The 19,326-nt window shown below is 41.6% G+C and overlaps 1 protein-coding gene across 1 annotated transcript in view; it reads left to right on the top strand.

The window, feature by feature from the left end:
* The window catches only part of LOC132822458 (copine-9-like), a 405,642-nt gene that overhangs the window by 120,766 nt on the left and 265,550 nt on the right, over window positions 1–19,326 (top strand). The window contains exon 4 of the mRNA XM_060835837.1: window positions 8,507–8,610. Within this exon, the coding sequence (XP_060691820.1) occupies window positions 8,507–8,610 (104 nt within the window). The remainder of the gene's footprint in view (window positions 1–8,506; window positions 8,611–19,326) is intronic.

Here is a 19,326-nt window from a genome sequence, read left to right as displayed (position 1 = left end):
CAGGTCCTGTGACTGGGATGTGACTTTGGCATATGTCTTACTCTGGTTGAAACTGCCACCTCAGTCTTAACTTGGGATAGGATTAATGCGTAGGGACACCAAAAATTCAAATAATTCGATATCTATCCAATTTTAGCCATCAGGCCTAATATTTGGAATTGGCCCTCTGCCCAGTGCTAGAGAGTCTCATGTCAAAGCCAATGTACAAGTGGAGATGTGAGGAAGTCCTAATGGGACCAGACCTGATTGGTTTGTAGTGGATGGGGAGAGGGGGTTACAAAGAAAATGGAGGGCTGAGGTAAGAAGGCCAAAATATTCCTTCTTTTCCCACTGCCTTCCCCACCCCCACCCCCTAAAACCCAAAAGAAATCTTCTCAGGGAAACAAGTATGGTCACTTATCTCAATCTCTTCTGGTGACTTTTCTGCTTCCTGACAGATTTCCATGGAATCTTGACCTCTGACCCTCCCAGTGTCATTTTCAAAGTCATATGTCACTTTTTTTTCTAATTAAGTTGATATTTGGCTGCTTGCAGCAAGGTAAGTAGCCAAGTTTGAATGAGCAAAGGTAAATGCTTTTGGAAGGGAGACATGTATAATTTTGGTCTCCCTACTTAAGAAAGGATGTACTGTACTGGCACTGGAGGGGTGCAGATTAGGTTCACTAGGTTGATTCTAGAGCTGAGAAGTTTGGCTTGTGAGGAGAGATTGAATAGACTGGGATTATATTCATTGAAATTTAGAAGAATGAAGGGGGATCTTACAGAAACATATTATGAAGGGAATATATAAATATGATAGAAGCAGGGAGGATGTTTCCATTGGTGGGTGAAGCTATAACTAGGGGCATAGCCTCAAAATTAGGGGGAGCAGATTAAAAATGATTTCAGGAGGAACTTCTTCACCCAAAGGGTTGTGAATCTGTGAAATTCTCTGCCCAGTGAAGCACTTGAGGCTACCCCATTAAATGATTTTAAGGCAAAGATAGGTAGATATTTGAACAGTAAGGGAATTAAGGGTTATGGTGGAGTGGGTGGGTAAATGAAGCAGAGTCCTTAAAAAGATCAACCATGATCTTATTGAATAGTGGAGCAGGCCCAATGGGCTACTCTTGCTCCTGCTTCTGATGTTCTTAAAAGTGGGACTTAGTGCAGAAAGTGGACAAGGCTGATATCGACAGAAATAATCCTGAGGGCAGGATTGATTGACTGCTGTAATGTTATTGTCAATTGGTGTGAAATAATTGGTCGATTGTGTCACTGGTTTCATGCACTGAATTTGAAGCTATGGCAAATGGAGGCAAAAGATTGGAATGGGATAAGAGAAAGCAACTAAAGTTGAAGAGCGAGCACCAAAATATAGTGGGTAGAATGATCTCTTTCTAGAAATTAATCTCTTCGAACATCAAATATCAGCAATGACAAATCTGGGATACTCTCAGAACTGCTGAATGGAAGGTGATTGACATTTACAAGCCTGGGATTTCTGGATTTTAATGCTTCAAAGATGTCAAGAGATAGGGTGCAAAGGCAAGTAAATGGAGTCAAGATAATCCCTTCAAATAAAAAGGCAGAACAGACTGGTCTTCTCTTGTTTCTGTGCAACTTGTATCCATGACTCCCAGTGCAGTTAGTTACTAATTTGTTAGGAGAAAGTGAGGACTGCAGATGCTGGAGATTAGAGTCGAGAGTGTGGTGCTGGAAAAGCACAGCAGGTCAGACAGCATCCGAGGAGAAAGAGAATCGATGTTTTGGGCACAAGCCCTTCACCAACGACCTCATACTAATTTGTTGTCATGCCGTAAAGGGCTGTCAGTGAAGATGATATACTATGTGGAAGTCGGGGCCTACCTTTCCTTTTACCAGTATTGTTCCTCCAATGATTTATTTATTTATAAAGCTTGTAAAAAATTTACATAACATTTCAAACTTTGTATTACACAAAGCACAATATAGATGTTTCCATACAATTAATGAATTATCCCAATGCGCTTGCCATTGCAGTGCACAATTACTTTTCATGCAAAACATTGTCTGTCATATAGACATGTGATTCTGTCAGATAGACAAAAGGCCCTGACCCTTCTGTCTACAAAAACAGGAGGGTCGTTAGCAGTGGCCTTTTTCCACGGGGCTTTAGTTCATTCCTTAGCCTGTAATCCTGCAACTGAAGAATGCCAATCTGGTTTCACTTGATCTGTGACAAGTCTTTGCACTAGAAGACCAAAGATTCAGGAAGACTACCTTCCACTGGCTCGATGGTTCTCCAGCATCAGTTGATGTTTATCTAAGCGTGCCTCCAGAGGAACAACATATAAAATACAGAGTTCCATGTAATGGAGCAGCTTAGAAAGAATCATGACATAGAGTCATAGAGTCATTGAGATGTACTGCATGGAAACAGACCCTTCGGTCCAACCTGTCCATGCTGACCAGATATCCCAACCCAATCTAATCCCACCTACCAGCACCCAGCCTATATCCCTCCAAACTCTTCCTATTCTTATACTCATCCAAATGCCTCTTAAATGTTGCAATTGTACCAGCCTCCACCACATCCTCTAGCAGCTCGTTCCATACACTTACCACCCTCTGCGTGAAAACGTTGCCCTTAGGTCTCTTTTATATCTTTCCCCTCTCATCCTAAACCTATGCCCTCTAGTTCTGGACTCCCCGACCCCAGGGAAAAGACTTTGTCTATTTATCCTATCTATGCCCCTCATAATTTTGTAAACCTCTACAAGGTCACCCCTCAGCCTCCAAGGCTCCAGGGATAACACCCCAGCCTGTTCAGCCTCTCCTGTAGCTCAGATCCTCCAACCCTAGCAACATCCTTGTAAATCTTTTCTGAACCCTTTCAAGTTTCACAACATCTTTCCGATAGGAAGGAGACCAGAATTGCATGCAATATTCCAACAGTGGCCTAAACAATGTCCTGTATAGCTGCAACATGACCTCCCAACTCCTGTACTCAATACTCTGACCAATAAAGGAAAGCATACCAAACGCCTTCTTCACTATCCTATCCAACTGCGACTCCACTTTCAAGGAGCTATGAACCTGCACTCCAAGGTCTCTTTGTTCAGCAACACTCCCTTGGACCTTACCATTAAGTGTATAAGTCCTGCTAAGGTTTGCTTTCCCAAAATGCAGCACCTTGCATTTATCTGAATTAAACTCCATCCGCCACTTCTCAGTCCATTGGCCCATCTGGTCCAGATCCTGTTGTAATCTGAGGGAACCCTCTTCGCTGTCCACTACACCTCCAATTTTGGTGTCATCTTGGCAATTTTGGTGACATAAAACACTTAATCTGTTTTCAAAGATAGAATTTGGCAGCAGATGGGTGACAGTGCCTTCTCCACTGCAACTAGCTCATACCACATAGAAAGAGGTCTTTCAGCCCATCATCAAACTTTCTTCTATTCTAATTCTACATTCCAGCATTTGGATCGAAGTATGAACAGTGTTTCAAGTATTCAATTAAATAGTTCTTAGAGTCTTCAATGTTCCCACTTCTATCAACTTCCCAGTCATTGAGTTTCAGGTAATCACAATCCTATGGGTGCAAACGTTTTCCTCCAAAGCTCTCTAAACCTCTTACTGTTGCCTTAAAACTGTGCCCACTGGTTGTTGACCCTTTGACTAAGGGAAATGTTTTTCCCTCTCTATGCCCCTCAGGACTTTGTACATCTTAATCAGATACCCTTCAATCTTTGCCTCTGTTGTCTCTCTTCACAGCTGAATCACTCCAGCCCAGGAAAAGTCCTGGTGAATCTCTGCTGCACCCTCTCTAACGCAATTACATCCTTCCTATAACCAGAACTGCATGCAGTACTCTAACTACGGCCTAACTAACATTATATACAGCTCCATCATAACCTTCATGCTTTTATATTCAATGCCTTAATTTAGAAAAGCTAGAATTCGTATGCCTTCCTCACCACCGTATCTTCCTGTCTGGCTGCTGTCAACAGAGTCCCTCTGATCCTCTGTACCTCCTTGTGTCTCACCATCCAACATGAACTCCCCCTTGCTTTGTTATTATTCCTCACACTATTCAGAATAAAATTTCATTTGCCAATGTTCAAGGCACATTTACCATTCTGTAGTCCTTAGGCTATCCTTCTCGTTATTTACCCCATCACCAGTTTAGATCTGAAGAAGGGTCACTGTACCTGAAATCCATGGATGCTGTCAAACCTGCTGAGTTTCTCCAGAAATTCTTGTTTTTGTTTGCTACCAGTCTTTGTGTGATCTTTGAACTTATCCGTTATACTTCTTACTTTCTTGTGAAATTGTGAATGTAGCTGAAAATGTGTTGCTGGAAAAGCGCAGCAGGTCACGCAGCATCCAAGGAACAGGAGATTCGACGTTTCGGGCATAAGCCCTTATTCCTGAAGAAGGGCTTTTGCCCGAAACGTCGAATCTCCTGTTCCTTGGATGCTGCCTGACCTGCTGCGCTTTTCCAGCAACACATTTTCAGCTCTGATCTCCAGCATCTGCAGACCTCACTTTCAATCGTGAATGTACACAACATACAGCAAAAAAACTCAGCACTGAACCCTGTGGTGTGCCCCTGGACACAGGTTTCCAGTCACAAAAACTTCCGTCATCCTGTGCTTCCTGCCACTAAACCACTTTTGGATCCAAATTGCCCCTTAGCTTTCTCAAAGGCAGCGTGTCAGGGCAGTATGACTTTGAACATGCAGGAAGAATCTGACAGGGAGGGGTCCCTTCTCACCACCAGGCAGGCTACATCTTGGTGCTTATTTGAAAGTCCTGTTGATGAGAGTTTCTGCCAAATGACACTGAAACACGACTCTGGAACCATCCTTTTCCTACAGGGTCTTGAGTACGTTATCTGCAGACCACTACTCGATGAACCAGTGATCAAAACTACTTTCTGCACAAAGCTTTCCATCAGGAACAGATAGTGCTGTGCACCACAACACTATTGGAGTTCCACGGCTACATGGCTAGACTCACCTTTGGGAGCAACAGGTTAGATAGAAACTCAACATATAATGACATTTGACATTTGTGCAACAATTCTGCTTGTTGTAGTTGCACTCAAAGGTTGTCATCAGAATGAGGTCACATTTTTTTCTGGACTTTATGTCGAGGTTCATACATCACATCCTTGCTGATAGCTAAATTTTCAATTTCTTGATAAGGCAGAAGATGATGACCATGAAGTGTAGGAACAGGGTTTGTCCCGGACCCACGTCACATAGAGTAAGATGGAGAGTGCCTCATACCTGATGACCAGGTTCTTACACACAATAGAGAAGGAGCATGGCTCCCATGTGTCCAGTTCTGCTCCACCACAGCTATGCCAGTAACCTTCAGAAAAAAAAAATCAGCCAACATTTTATGCATCACCTCACACTTTCAGAATAAAATTCCATTTGCCACTGTTTACTATTACTACATACAGGGAACAGTGTATAATAATGTCACCTTCTCCACTTGAGTTTCAAGTTGTTAACTCGCGAGTGATATTAAGGGATGGTTTAGGTAGCACGGTGGGATCCATGATTAGCACTGCTACCTCACAGCAACGGGGACCCAGGTTCGATTTCAGCCTTGGGTGACTGTCTGTGTGGAGTTTGCACATTCTCCCCACGTCAGCATGGGTTTCCTCCCACAGTCCAAAGATGTGCAGGTGAGATGGATTGGCCATGCTAAATTGCCCACAGGGTCTTGGGATCTGCAGGCTAACAGGATTAGCCGTGGTAAATGCAGGGTTACGGAGATAAGGTGGGGGATTGGGTCTATGTGGGATACTGTTTGGAGGACCAGTGCAGGACTTGATGGGCCAAGTGGCTTCTTTCTGCACTGTTGGGGTTCTATGATTCTAGGTCGATGTTTGCCTTGGCATGCTGTCAGATGAAAGATATGATTGAAAAGAAAAAAATAGGCAGATCAAATTGAAATCAATTCTGCCAGATCTGAATTTCCTAGCAATGGTACAAAAAAAAACAGAAGTTGCTGTAAAATCTCAGCAGGTCTGGCAGCATCTTTGGAGAGAAAGCAGAGATAAAATTTCGGGTCCTGTGACCCTTCTTCAGAAGAAGATGCTTTTTCACCTCCTTCTATTCCCCTTTGATAGAAGGCAGAAGTTTAAGGCAAATAAGAACTGATGACTTAATTTACTAAAGGGAGCATGTAAGTTACTGTGTGTTGGGAGCCCATGCAGGGAGGGAGTGCCACCACCACTTTCACAGTAGCAACTTGTGATATCCCCTTTGTCTAAACTAAACAAATACTAGAAAGTCTTAGCAACTTAGGCAGCAGCTGTGGAGAAGATCAGGGTTAAAGTTTTAGGTTCAGATGGCATTTGTCAGACTGAAGAAGGATTGAAATAAGCTGGTAGAAATGGGGCAGGGATAAGACTGAAGGGACCACATAAACAAATGGATATTGGTTGCACACAAAGGTCTGTAATAGGTGAATGCTGCAAAGATTAAATAAACTTTTGATTTTTTTTTAAAGAGAAATAACTTCTCCAGCTCTCATTCTATCATAGATCTTTTATTCTCCCCAAAATCCCCTAGACACCTTCCTCTGAATTGAAACTCTTACATTCCTACCTTGCTTCAGTCTTGAAGAAAAAAAACATCAGCTTGAAATATTAACCTGGTCTCTTTCTTCATAGATGCTGTCAGACTTGCTGTATTTCACCAGCATTTTCTGGTTTTGTTTTAGATTTCCAGCATGTGCAGTATTTTACTTTTGCATCAGTGATCACTATTCCTGGAAGTGCATTCATCATAAAGATGCTGCATAGGGAACTAACAGGCTGTACATTGTGAATAGAAATTAGACAGGAACATTAATGGGAATTGTTGCTGATGAAAATAATTCTGAAAGCATTAATGAGTTTGAATTAAAACAGAAATTGCTGGAGAAACTCAGCAGGTCTGGCAGCATCTATAGAGAGAAAACAGAGTTGATATTTCAGAAGAAGGGTAACTGTATTCAAAACATCAACTCTATTTTTTCTCCACAGATGCCGCTAGACCTGAATTTCTCTAGCAATGTCTATTTTTGTTTTTGATTTCCAGCAACAACATTTCTTTGTTTTATTTTAAAGTTTGAGCTATGCTTACTGGTGTGAATTTACCTCTAATAGGGATTTTACTTGATGTAGCAATGCTTGCATTAACTCCCATAATGCAAGAAACTATCGAGCAGGCATTTATTACAACCAACTATTATGTAGGTGGATTGGCCATGCTAAATTGCGGGTAAAAAATGAGGTCTGCAGATGCTGGAGATCACAGCTGAAAATGTATTGCTGGTTAAAGCACAGCAGGTTAGGCAGCATCCAAGGAATAGGAAATTCGACGTTTCGGGAATAAGATTCCTGATGAAGGGCTTATGCCCGAAACGTCGAATTTCCTATTCCTTGGATGCTGCCTAACCTGCTGTGCTTTAACCAGCAACACACTTTCAGCATGCTAAATTGCCCTTATTGTACAGGAATGTGTAGATTAGGTGCATTAGTCAGAGGTCATAAGGTAAGGGAATGGGTCTGGATGGGTTACTCTTCAGTGAGTCGGTGTGGACTTGTTGGACAATACGGCCTGTTTCCACACTGTAGGGACTCTATGATTATTGCCCATCCCTATTTGCCCTGAAGAAGGTGGTGGTGAGCTGGTTTCTTGTTAACTCAGACCAGAACCTCTTCTGCTGAGACTTATCCATGGTCTAGCCTTCATCCCAGACAACTGAACAACTCCCTAGATTAGAAGAGGAAGGAGGAATGGTGTAAGCGCTCCACACAAGGCTCAAGCCACCAGTGGTTGGTGTTACACCCGAACACATCATTATATCAGGGCTCTGTATTGTCATGTAATATTACAGAAATGAGCAATAATTGCCAGAAGTACCATATCCTATAAATGAGTGGGCTAAGAGTAGAGTTTTGGCTCAATTGCTTTCATGTGCTCAGGAATCATAGATGTCAGTAAAATGGTTATGATCGGTAAAGTGCTCCCAGAGATTGGGATGGGGCAAATCTGTAAGAGCTTGCACTAATAAATAATGTTCACTGAAAGTGAGTTAGTGGTGGCTGCAAAGTTGATTTGTCCATGGACACTCCAGTCTTACTGTGCTTTGGGGAGTACAAGCACAAGCTAGAATATTTGAGTGAGGATGTCAGAATATGGGTGAGGGAGAAGAAGAAACGAAGGAGCATCAGAGGAGAATATAATTCTGAACAAGTCTGGGGAATGGCGTCAGATGGAAAGCAGTATGTCCAAAACAGAAATTAATCAATAAACCATTACACCACATTATTTCCAGAACTGCTGCACTCCATCTGTCGCAATCAGTGAGCTGCTGATGATCTGTCCCTCTCCAAGAGCTTGAGAATTCTTTGAGTGTTTCACTCTTCGAATGCGCTTATTAACTGAGTGATAGCTGTGTATTTCCAAAGGCCATTGTAGACAAATTACTTCATGCTCTCTTTTTGGTTTTTTTTTCTCTATTCTTCTCCCAGTATGGAAGAACTGAAGTCATTGAAAACTCATTGAACCCAGATTTTGTGCGCAAGTTCGTCCTGGATTACTTCTTTGAAGAGAAGCAGAACCTGCGTTTTGATGTGTGAGTAATGACATCTCTTTCTGCCAGATGCCACACTCTGCTCTCTGTGTCCTTGAGTAAGCCTCAATTATGCTGAAAGCCAATGAGTGAAAGATGATGTGTAAACAAGGCCAATCAGACCATGGGCAAAAGCAATAAATACAAAATATCTGAGGTACTTATGCCTTTGTTTAACAAGAAAAGAATACATCCATAATATCATTCTTACAAAATTACAAAAATAATTTTAAAAGAAGCTATCATCCTACAAGTAAAAATCCAAAAAGACATACTTCACAAAATTGCATGGCAGATTTAATTTTGTAGTGATGCAGAATTTCTAACAGTCATAAACAAATGCCAAACCTTTGTTAAATCTCTCGTAAACTTATATTGTTTTCTGATCCTCAGTAACAACAATATCTTGCTCATAATATTAAAAACAGAATAGTGCTAGGACGGTAGTAATTACGTTTTAGTCTCAAGTAATTACTTTTCACTTTGCAGCTCTGCGCTGATGAAGTTGTGAACCATTTCTGTTTTCATTTTATTTTATGCATTAGCAAGACTCATGGTGATGTCTAATTAATTCTGATCATTCCTCTATTGATTTACTGATGAAAAATTATGTCAGTTATGTATCTACAGGCTTCTGAGCCTCCACCCCCACCCCTGTGCGTAAGTGTATGGTAAAAACTCACTATTGCTTTAGAGAGAAAATTGATCCTTTGCCGTTATTCACAATGAGTATCCTTACCAGAAAGCATCAATTTTCTGATTTAATTCATTATAGAATAAAAAGCATCTCAGACAAAAGCATGCTCAACTCCCTCTCCTCTCTGCACAGATACTAGGGCTGATTTTTAATTTTCAACACTGGTGGGAGATAGTCACTAATGGGTTGGCTTTCTGTAAACAGTGTGAAAGAAAGTTGTGTGGTCCATATGGGTAGGTGATCCACTACCATCCATTTGCTTCAACACCACATGTTAAAATCAGCCCTACAAATGTCATTTCACAAAGACATCAGGCTTATGCAGACTGGGAATGAATGGAAAGTGTGTTGGAATGTGATAACCAGACAAATTAGATATTATTATTATTAGATATTATCAAGCACTCTTGTAGTGTACATTGGGATGGCAGTCTGTAAAGTTGTTATTCAAACATATACTTTTGTGACAATCTAACTGCACAATCATAACAGGAAGACATTGAAATGTCTTCAGAAATAGGAATTGTCTTTATTGATTGAATTCTTAAAACAAGGCTGAGAAGAGATCAATTGAAAATATGACCCTTGATGGGTGGAGATCTGGAAATCCCATTGCAACTTTAATTTATATTTTGAAATGTTGCCATTGTCAAGAATGTTTTAAATACACTCTCATCTTGTTCACAAATCCTGGGGGGTTCATTAAATGTGCAAATGACACAAGTAGCCGCATTGTGTCAGAGTCTATGATTGCGGTTTTCAGTCTCATTGCCCAGCTCACTCTGCTGAATTTATAAACAGATTATATTCCTTCATAATACCAAAGGTGGAGGTCTGGGAAAAGTGGAAATTTTCCCATTCATTGAGTCTGAGTTCACGTCTGTCAAATTCTTGCCCACTTAATGCACCACTTAATTCTGTCTTTTGCCAGCATGGTGGCTCAGTGGTTGGCACTGCTGCCTCACAGTGCCAGGGACAAGGGTTCAATTCCAGCCTTGGGTGAACATCAGAGTGGAGTTTGCACATTCTCCATTTCTCTGCGTGGGTTTCCTTTGTGTGTTCCGGTTTCCTCCCACGGCTACATGGATTGGCCATGCGAAATTGCCTCATACTGTCCAGGGATGTGCAGACAATGTGGATTAGCCATGGGAAATGCTGTGAAACGATAGGGGGCTGGACCTGGGTGGGAGAGTTGGTGTGGACTTGATGGACTGAATGGCCTGCTTCCTCAATGTAGGGATTCTATGGTCTCCAAAACGAGAGGGCATAGGTTTAAGCTGACAGGAAAAAGATTTAAAAGAGACCTTAGGGGCAACGTTTTCACACAGAAAGTAGTGTGTGTATGAATGAACTACCAGAGGAAGTGATGGAGGTTGGTATAATTACAACATTTAAAAAACCTCTGAATGGGTACATGAGTGCAAAGGGCTTAGAGGGATATGGGGTAAATGCTAGCAAACGGGACTAGATTAACTTAGGATATCTGGTCAGCAGGTTTGTTTGTTTGTATCTCTATGATTCTATGTGGCATCACAAGTTTCCCAGCTTCAGCACTGAACTTTTGGGTTGGTGGTCACTTAGATACCTTCAAAGGGCCACAGAGTTTTATGCCAGTGGTAATTGGGCCCATCATGTGTGCTCATTACTAGAACAATTCACCTACAGGATGACGGCAGTAAATATGTTCCCTTCAAGTTCTCCTCCAAGTCACAGAGTATCCTGACTTGGAACTTTATCACTGTGCTTTCACAGTATCTGGAGCAATAGCCTGGAATTCCCTTACTAATAACACTGTGATAACAGCCACATCACAAGGACTGCACAAGTTCAAAATGGCACCTCACCACCCCTCTTCACCAGGATTATTAGGGATGTACAATAAATGCTGGCTGAGCCAGTGGTACCCACATCCCATGAACTAATAAAAACAATCCACTGCTCTGCTCTGCTCACGTACCTATTTAGTTGATAATGCATTTGCACTAACCGCGGAATTGACCAGAAAATAATCAGCTGTAGTGGGTTGTCAGGAGCTGCTTTCACTGCTTTTGAGGGCAGCTGGTTGTTTTAATTTAAGGATGTTTTCCAGCTTTGGCTGTTTCTTTCTTTTTCTACCTGTCAGAGAACTTACTCAAGAGATTTTCGTTGGGCATATCATACCCACCATCTGGCAGCTTTCTGGCAGGCATCCAATATATTGAACAATTGCAGAAGTAAACTTCTTTTTTAAAATGCTGGTTCCTTGAAGTTTGCATCTCTGTTCTCCTAAGCAGAGTTAGGATGTGAGCTGGCTGTCCAAATAGTTCTGAATCCACCAAGTGCTCTCTCTCTGAGCACACATTTTTTAAGATCTGCAGGAGTTCAATGCTGTGCTTGGCAGGATAAGAGCGAATAATGATGCATCATCTGCAGTAATACCTTCAGCTGTCAGTCTGGCCATGATAACGCAATTGGATAAGGGTTATGTTGAAGTTCGTGTGTGTGTGTGTGTGTGTGTGTGTGTGTGTAGCCTCAGGCCTTGGCATCTCTGCTGCTGACTGACTGTGTTTCATGTAGTAGTATCAGTGTTTGCAATGTCATTACACTTCTTCCTGTGCAAGTTGTCTCCTTCCTGTTATTTTTCCAGCTTTTTCTTCAAAAAGAGTAAAAGTGGACTAATACGTGCTCTAGGCAGAGGACTCCAACATGTATGAACTGGCTTAGCAAATGTGCGTGATGACAGAAACAAGTATGGCCAAGAGGGACATATTGAGTGAGCCCTTTCGCAACGTTTCAGTGTGTGACTGAAAGCATGAAGAGTTGCAGCAAAGCCTCCCTCATTGACATAGCAAGCAGACAAGGTAGTACTGCGGTAAAATGGTGTTCTCATTAGTCTCATGTATCAAAAATATGAGAGCGTGATATTGGTCCTCTGCGTGTAATTATTAGCTAGATCTGGGGAAAATGCTAATTTCATTCTGATGTGCCATCTCTTGCTATGCCTGTGCATCTAGTTCCTGTTTTAGCCCATCCACCGTTTAATGGAGATGGCCTCTATTTTGATGTTCACTTGCTTCACTAGCATCTCCGTGACTGTTGCTGTGAACCTCACATTACCTAAAGCCATCTTACTGAAACCCTGCAGCATTGCCTCCTTCCTTTGCCTGGAAAAGCCCTCCCTCTGTTGAGTTGCTGCACACACTATGAGGCTGCTGTGGCAGTCAGTTTCCTGTCTTCCAATTACTGAGCCTCCTGCAATTTCTTCTGGCAGCTGGCCTCCCCCATGTAAGTGAGGAGGGAACTCAGTAGCTGGCATCGTTCTCAGCTTGCCTAAGTCCCACTGTCGATGCCTAAGGTCACATCTCCATCCCATTCTCGTCAAACAAGTCACCATTGGGATTCTACTGTGCATCTCCAATTAGTTGTATTAATTAATTAAGTGAACATGCTTCAATGAAGCTTTAATATCTCATATGGGGGTTAATGTCATATTTAATGTGATAACAATCATGTTACTCATTTACAACTGTATATGCTTTAAGTTGAATGAGGCAGCTCCCCACTGTCGTGGTTAAAAGGGCCAGCTATCCAGTTTGCAGGTGATTTTGACTTACACCTGTTATTGCAAAGTTGTTGGGAATGCTTTTACTTGTTCTTTGGAGGTCTATCAGTGAGCTTACACATCCATTCAGGAAGGTTAGAGAATTGGGTCATCTACACTGACTAGGTCTGGACCTGTTTGTAACTGCAATAGCTCTAGGTCTGCAACATGACTGAGGCTGGAACAACGATTGCATTGAAGGGAAGCTACATGCACAGGATAGACAAGAGGGCTTTCCAGAAGAGAAGACTGTACCAATATGGATTTTTAGAGTCAGGAGAAAAGGCTGAAGTCACTCACATTTACCATGTTGGGACTTATCGAACTATACCCACAACGCAAATGTGGCCTGGATCTTCACACCAGGGAGAGAACAACATGGCAGTAGTTATAACAATCACAGCAACATTTAACCTGAATCCAATTAATTCTTTCCAGGCAGCAGCAGGCTACCTACCATTGACACATCAGGGAGGTGTTGGAAGACAAGAAAAACATATTCTCTCAGGTATGGAAGAGGCAGGATATGTGGGAATGTGGATTACCAGGATAGTGGAATTCTTGATGACGCAGAGCTCCATCAACAGGATGTATATGAGTCTGTAGGTCTCCCATGCTGACCAGTAACATTACCATTTCTTCAACAAGAAGTTAGGTGCACAGTACACCATGTCTGCCATCCTGGCAGCAGGCATTATATCTTAACTTTTAATCATTCTGCCGTTTCCAATGTCCATGAACCTCCAAAAATGAGTGGGTGTATGGTGATAGCCCTGGAAACGACAGGAACATCATGAAGTAGATCATTACTTTACTGAGACAATGCGTCTGATCATTGAAACATGTGGGAGGACAGTGGGGCGTACATTCTAGGTGTGCACTTGAGTGGCTGAACAAGGTCCTGAAAATCAGCATTAAGAAGGCACAGCCACTACCTCCAGGAATTTGGATGACAGAAGAGGAGGCAGGAGACATTCATGGCACCTATGTTCCCGACAGCTTCTGCTCAAGCTCTTCTTCCCATAGCACATCTACTCTTTAGCACCATGGCTGCATTATCCTGTCCAGTTTACCACCCACTGGGGAGACTCCATTACAGTACACCATTGGCTGAAATCCTGCAGTGAAAGCTACCAACAATACTTCAGTTTTCATTGTGGAACATTACAGATGGCTTTATTTAAACAGTTCAACTGTCTTTAGCAAAAAGCAGGGAGCAGACGAAAGTGTTTATGGAACTCTCAAATAGTAAGGTAATATTTCAAAGTGTGACATGGGCACAAGGCAAAACTGGGAGTGTATTTCAAAATGGGGATGGGGAGTGGGGGTATATAGATAAGAGGAACCTCAAGCAGCTCTTGACCTTGAGAACTGCAGCACCTTGGCATTATCTGGGCTGGCTGGCTGAGAGGCAACAGAAAGGGGCATTAGCAGCGTGACTGAGGGGGGTGGTGATGTCACAGTGGTAATTTTACTGGGCTAGCTCTGAAAAACACAAATTCACATATCACCACCGCAGCTGATGGAATTTAAATTCAGCAAATAAATCTGGGTTTGAAAGCTCTTAATAATAATGGTGATCATGAAACTATCATTAATAGTTGTAAAAAGCCATCTGGTTTACTAATGTCCTCTCGTCTTCTCTTGGCATCCATCTGACTCAGGAGATGATTGACTGTGTCTGGGGTGTATGTCATTTCTGAATTGAACATTGTCTGTTGTGGCTGTACAGGTCAATTTATAAAAGGCAGATCCTCCTGCAGCTGCCACAGATAAATAATATCAGCCTGAGGGCAACATTTGTTTACCTTCCTGTGGGATCCCTTTTCTGCTTCACTTGTATTGACCTCCAATTTTTCTACACCCTACCTGACTGCTTGTCTCTTGACACTCTGATGACCTTCAAGTGCTTCCCATGTGTTGACTCCTTCCTGTTCAGCTTGATAGGATGCTGAGAGATGTCCTTGTTTTGGAGGCGCGAGTGACCTGTCAACCTTGTGCTATTAGCATGTTACCATAGAGCATGCCTTTGGGGATGCAGCCATCATCTTTTTGGCTTTAACATACACAGAACACACTGAAGAAACTCAACAGGTTTCTGCAGAGGGAGAAACAGAATTAATGTTGCAAGTCCAGTATGCCTCCTTCAGAGATCTTCCTTTGCCTGACATGGCCCAGACAACTGAGTTGCTATAGATTCGAGAGTACAGACATATTGGAGATCCCTATAAACTGATGTACTTCTACAATCAACACTCTGCTTTGCCTGAAGATATTTAACATTGTTCAGAGGCTTCTTGTTTTGTTTTCCTGCCATTATTCTTTCATATTCCTTTCTGCTCTCTAATTTCCTTTTTACATTTCCCCTTTTAAATTCTGTACTCCTCTAGAGTGTCTGCATCAGCCATAAAACTTGCTTTTTTTCTTTATCTCTTCCTGTAAATCTCTTTATATCCAGCATTTACAATATTTGTTCATCCTATCCTTTGTGTTCATTGCAACATGCTGGGCATTTACTCTCACTGTTTCCTTCTTGAATGCATCCCACTGCTCTGCCGCAGATTTACCTAAAACCTTCCAGTCCATTCTGGCTAAATCATATCCCATCTTTTAAAAATTGGCCTTCCCTTCATGTGGAGCTTTGATTTTAGGCCCATCCTTGTCCTTTTTCAAAACAATCCTTGAATCTAATTAAGTTATGATGCAAAATGCTCCCCTGCTGATATTTTAACTACTTACACCACTTTATTCCCTAAAATTAAGCCCAGGACTGGCCCCTCTCTTGTACTTATTGGTTTAAAAAAACCTCTTCTGGATACATAGTGTGAATTCCAATCCCTCTAAACCTTTCATGCTATGACTATCCAGTAATATTGGGGAAGTTGAAATCCCCTTATATTATTACTACATTACTTATACGCTTCTTTATTTTCAGAAGCCCTTCCTTTAAGGCCCTGCAGCCCCTTTTCGTCTTGCTGACCTCTGTGACAAAGGACAAAAGCGCGGCAGCCATGAGCCACGGAGGCCTCCATTTCCCTCCTTTCCAAATGTGGCATGGGTAGCCATGAGCAGCCTCTTCCACTCAGTGCAACTTCCCATAAGAGGGCTAGACTGCCATCAAGCTTCCTTGGAAGAACTATAACTCAGGCACATTGTTTGATTGCCTGTTGAGCATTCAGGCAGCCAACATAAATAAAATGGAATGACTGCAAATGTTATTGTAGCTGCTTGTCTCTTAGATTTCTTCTCAGTGGTAGATGTGTTTTATGTGCACAGTGATCAGCCACTTTGAATAAACCAGTTAGTTACTTGGGTGCAATAGATAAGACATTCGCCATGGAAGGAACTCTTATGTCACTTAAAGAAAGATTATATTGAGTTAGGATTAAGCTTCTAATCCCTTTTCTGAGAGGTGTTTGTCCATCGTTCAGTGGACTGCAGAGAAGTGAACTAATTAGTGTGCCTGTTTATTGTGACAGCTATAGCTCAGCTGGGAGTACTCATGCTGTGGAGTCGGAAGGTTTTGAGTTCAGCTCCCACTCGAGCACAGAAATCAAGGCTGACACTCCAGTGCAGTACTGACAGAGTGTTGGAGGTACTGAGCTTGGGATCAAACGTTAAGCTAATATGTCTTCCTTTAGAGATGGATATAAAAGTCCCATGGCACTATTTCAAAGAATCGCAGAATAATTATTCCAGATGTCTTGACCAATATTGATCTCTCAACCAGCATCACAAAAACCGATTAACTAGTACTATCATCACATTGCTGTTCTTGGGAACTTGATTGCTCGAATTGGTTGCAGCACTCCTACTTCAGAATGGTGACTACTCACTGAAAGTGCTTCATTGACTGTGGTGCACTTATATGTCTGGTGCTTCTAAAGGATGCTATAGAAATGCAAGTCTTTGTTTTTACAGTTCTCTCGAGGTTTAATGGGCTGATTCAAAGCTGCGATTTTGTTGAGCTGACTCCAGTATTTTAGGTGTGAGCTGCTACTTCTAAAAACGATAAGCCTGTTTAGCGTTATGCATGACTGATGTTAATCATATTCTGCTGGCACGTACTGGAGCATTGTTGTGCATATCCTGATTACTTTGCGTGGAAGGTAAACTTCACCCAGTGAAGACATGAGCTTGCCCATGGAAGCTGACTGTTGGATTGGCTTTGTGAAGAATTATTTGCCCAAATCTGATTTATAAGAGCATATTCGCTTTGTGTGAATGAGGGATAATCATCCTCTTCGACTAACCTTATTTCAACTTCATAATTTTAACTAAAATCTTTACACAGGCCAAAATAATAATATTTAGTAGTATAATGCTAAACATTTATGGCACAAAAACAGTCCTTTTGGCTTAATAGATCAACATCAATGTTTATACTCCTTCTGAGCTTCTCCTACCTTACTTTGTCTCAACCTATCACCTTATTCTTCCAATCTTTGTTATCCCCATACTTATCTAGTTTCCCCTTAAGTACGTCTGTGCTATTCACCTCAATCATTTAATGTAGTAGTGAGTTTTCCACATTCCAGATTGCCATAAAGATGAAAGAAGCAACAAAATCAAGGTTGACATGTTCAAAAAATATTCAGAAATAACTCTGCCTCGTAAATATTCATTGTGAGGAATTGAAAGCTATCTACGTATATTGGGGATGCTGGGGGATAGCGGTGGAACATTGCCCCTTAAAGACTTTATCTAACAAGCTAAGGCACTCAATAAGGCAGCAAGCAAACAGAAGATTGTTAAAACAAATTTGATCCTTTCCTGCTCTGAGACAGCACTCAATTCTGAGACTGCATGTCTGTTGGGAGACAGCTGACAAGAAGGTTTCAAAGCGACCTCTCATTTCCAGACAAGCTTAGACCTCTGCCATCCTTTGCAGCTATCTGCAGTGTAATTACTTCCTTACAGCTTTGTTCTTACCTTCCATGCTCTGTCAATTTAAAAAGAAATCAGTTCTTCATTCTCAGCCCAACATCGTTTGATCTTTGACTGCAACGGCAAATATTAGTTTCTGGACAGTTACTTAACTTTAAAGTTTGGCAGAGTAAGAGGAGTTTCTGGATGTATCCATTCGCTAACGTTTGCAATATACAAAGAAAATTCAATACAGCCCAGCAAAAGGAAAATGGATTTATTTGGCCCATTGTGTAGGTTTTGCTTCATTCTATCCTGGATGTTTGGCCAGGCCCAAAGGGCGTTACCATCAATTTTAATAATTTCATCTGAAACACCCTTGGTTTGGAGTATTACAGGAGGTGATGGCCTAGTATTATCATTTGAACTATTAACCAGAGCCCCAGGTAATGTTCTGGCAACCTGGGTTCAAATCCCACTGTGAATTTAAAAAATATCTGGAATGAAGAGTCGAATGGTGACTATGAATCCATTGTCGACGGGTGGAAAAACCACCTGGTTCACTAATACCCTTTAGGGAAGGACACTGCTTCCTGGTCTGGCCTGTGGCTGACTCCAACACACAGCAATGTGATTGACTCTTAACTACCTTCTGGACAATTAGGGATGGGCAGCAAATGCTGCCAGCCAGCGATGTCCTTGTTGTATGAATGAATAAAAAAAATGAATCCCACTACAGCAGATGATGGAATTTGAATTCAATAAAAATCTGGAATTGAGAATCTGATGATGACCATGAAGCCACTTTTGGTTATCAGGATAAAAATGACCAGGTTCACTAAGTCAATAAAGCAGTTGCAGAATATTCAATGATACAAATCTCTAACAATAATTTACTAGTGTTAGGAACAAGATTTCACAGTGCAGTTGTTTCCCTGCTAGACTAAGGAGGCTGCATGCCATTATAGGAACATGACCTGTCATTAAAAACGTTATAAAGCTGTTAACTCCTAGACTGATGTTCTGCATCAAATACTAAAATTTCATGAAATTCACAGGAAGATTGTGGATGAGCTGACATTTTTACACCGTTCTTGGTGGAGGGGTGCGTATAGTCAAACAAAATGTGGATATTTGCAAATCATGGGGTATTCAATGCCATAAGTTGCTTAATACATTGCACTTTGCTAATGCAAAATCATTAAAATCTCTGTTACTTTTGAACAAAATTCTGGGTCAGTATTTTTGTTGCTTTATCTTATTATCGCATTTGAGAAGTACTGTTTACAAAAACCACAGTTAAAGGCTTCCTGGCGCAGCCTTATTATTGTTTTCTCAATGTTAATTCCTACTGTTTGCTCCAAGCATTGACCTTGATGTTAATATACAGGCAGGGGGAGTGTAAGAAAGAGGGTGTGGAAGACAAGGCAACAAGAGAAATGGAAACTTTGCTTATCCTAATTATGTTATTCAAGCAACAGGATACAACTTTGTGTTTAACACCGGTTAGATTAAATACCTACATGTAGAACTGATGTGGAAGTGCCGGTGTTGGACAAAGTTAAAAATCCCGTAA

The sequence above is a fragment of the Hemiscyllium ocellatum genome, chromosome 14 (assembly GCF_020745735.1).
Source record: "Hemiscyllium ocellatum isolate sHemOce1 chromosome 14, sHemOce1.pat.X.cur, whole genome shotgun sequence".
Lineage (NCBI taxonomy): Eukaryota > Metazoa > Chordata > Chondrichthyes > Orectolobiformes > Hemiscylliidae > Hemiscyllium > Hemiscyllium ocellatum.
The sequence above is the reverse complement of the archived record's forward strand: the minus strand, read 5'-3'. Positions and strand labels throughout refer to the sequence as shown.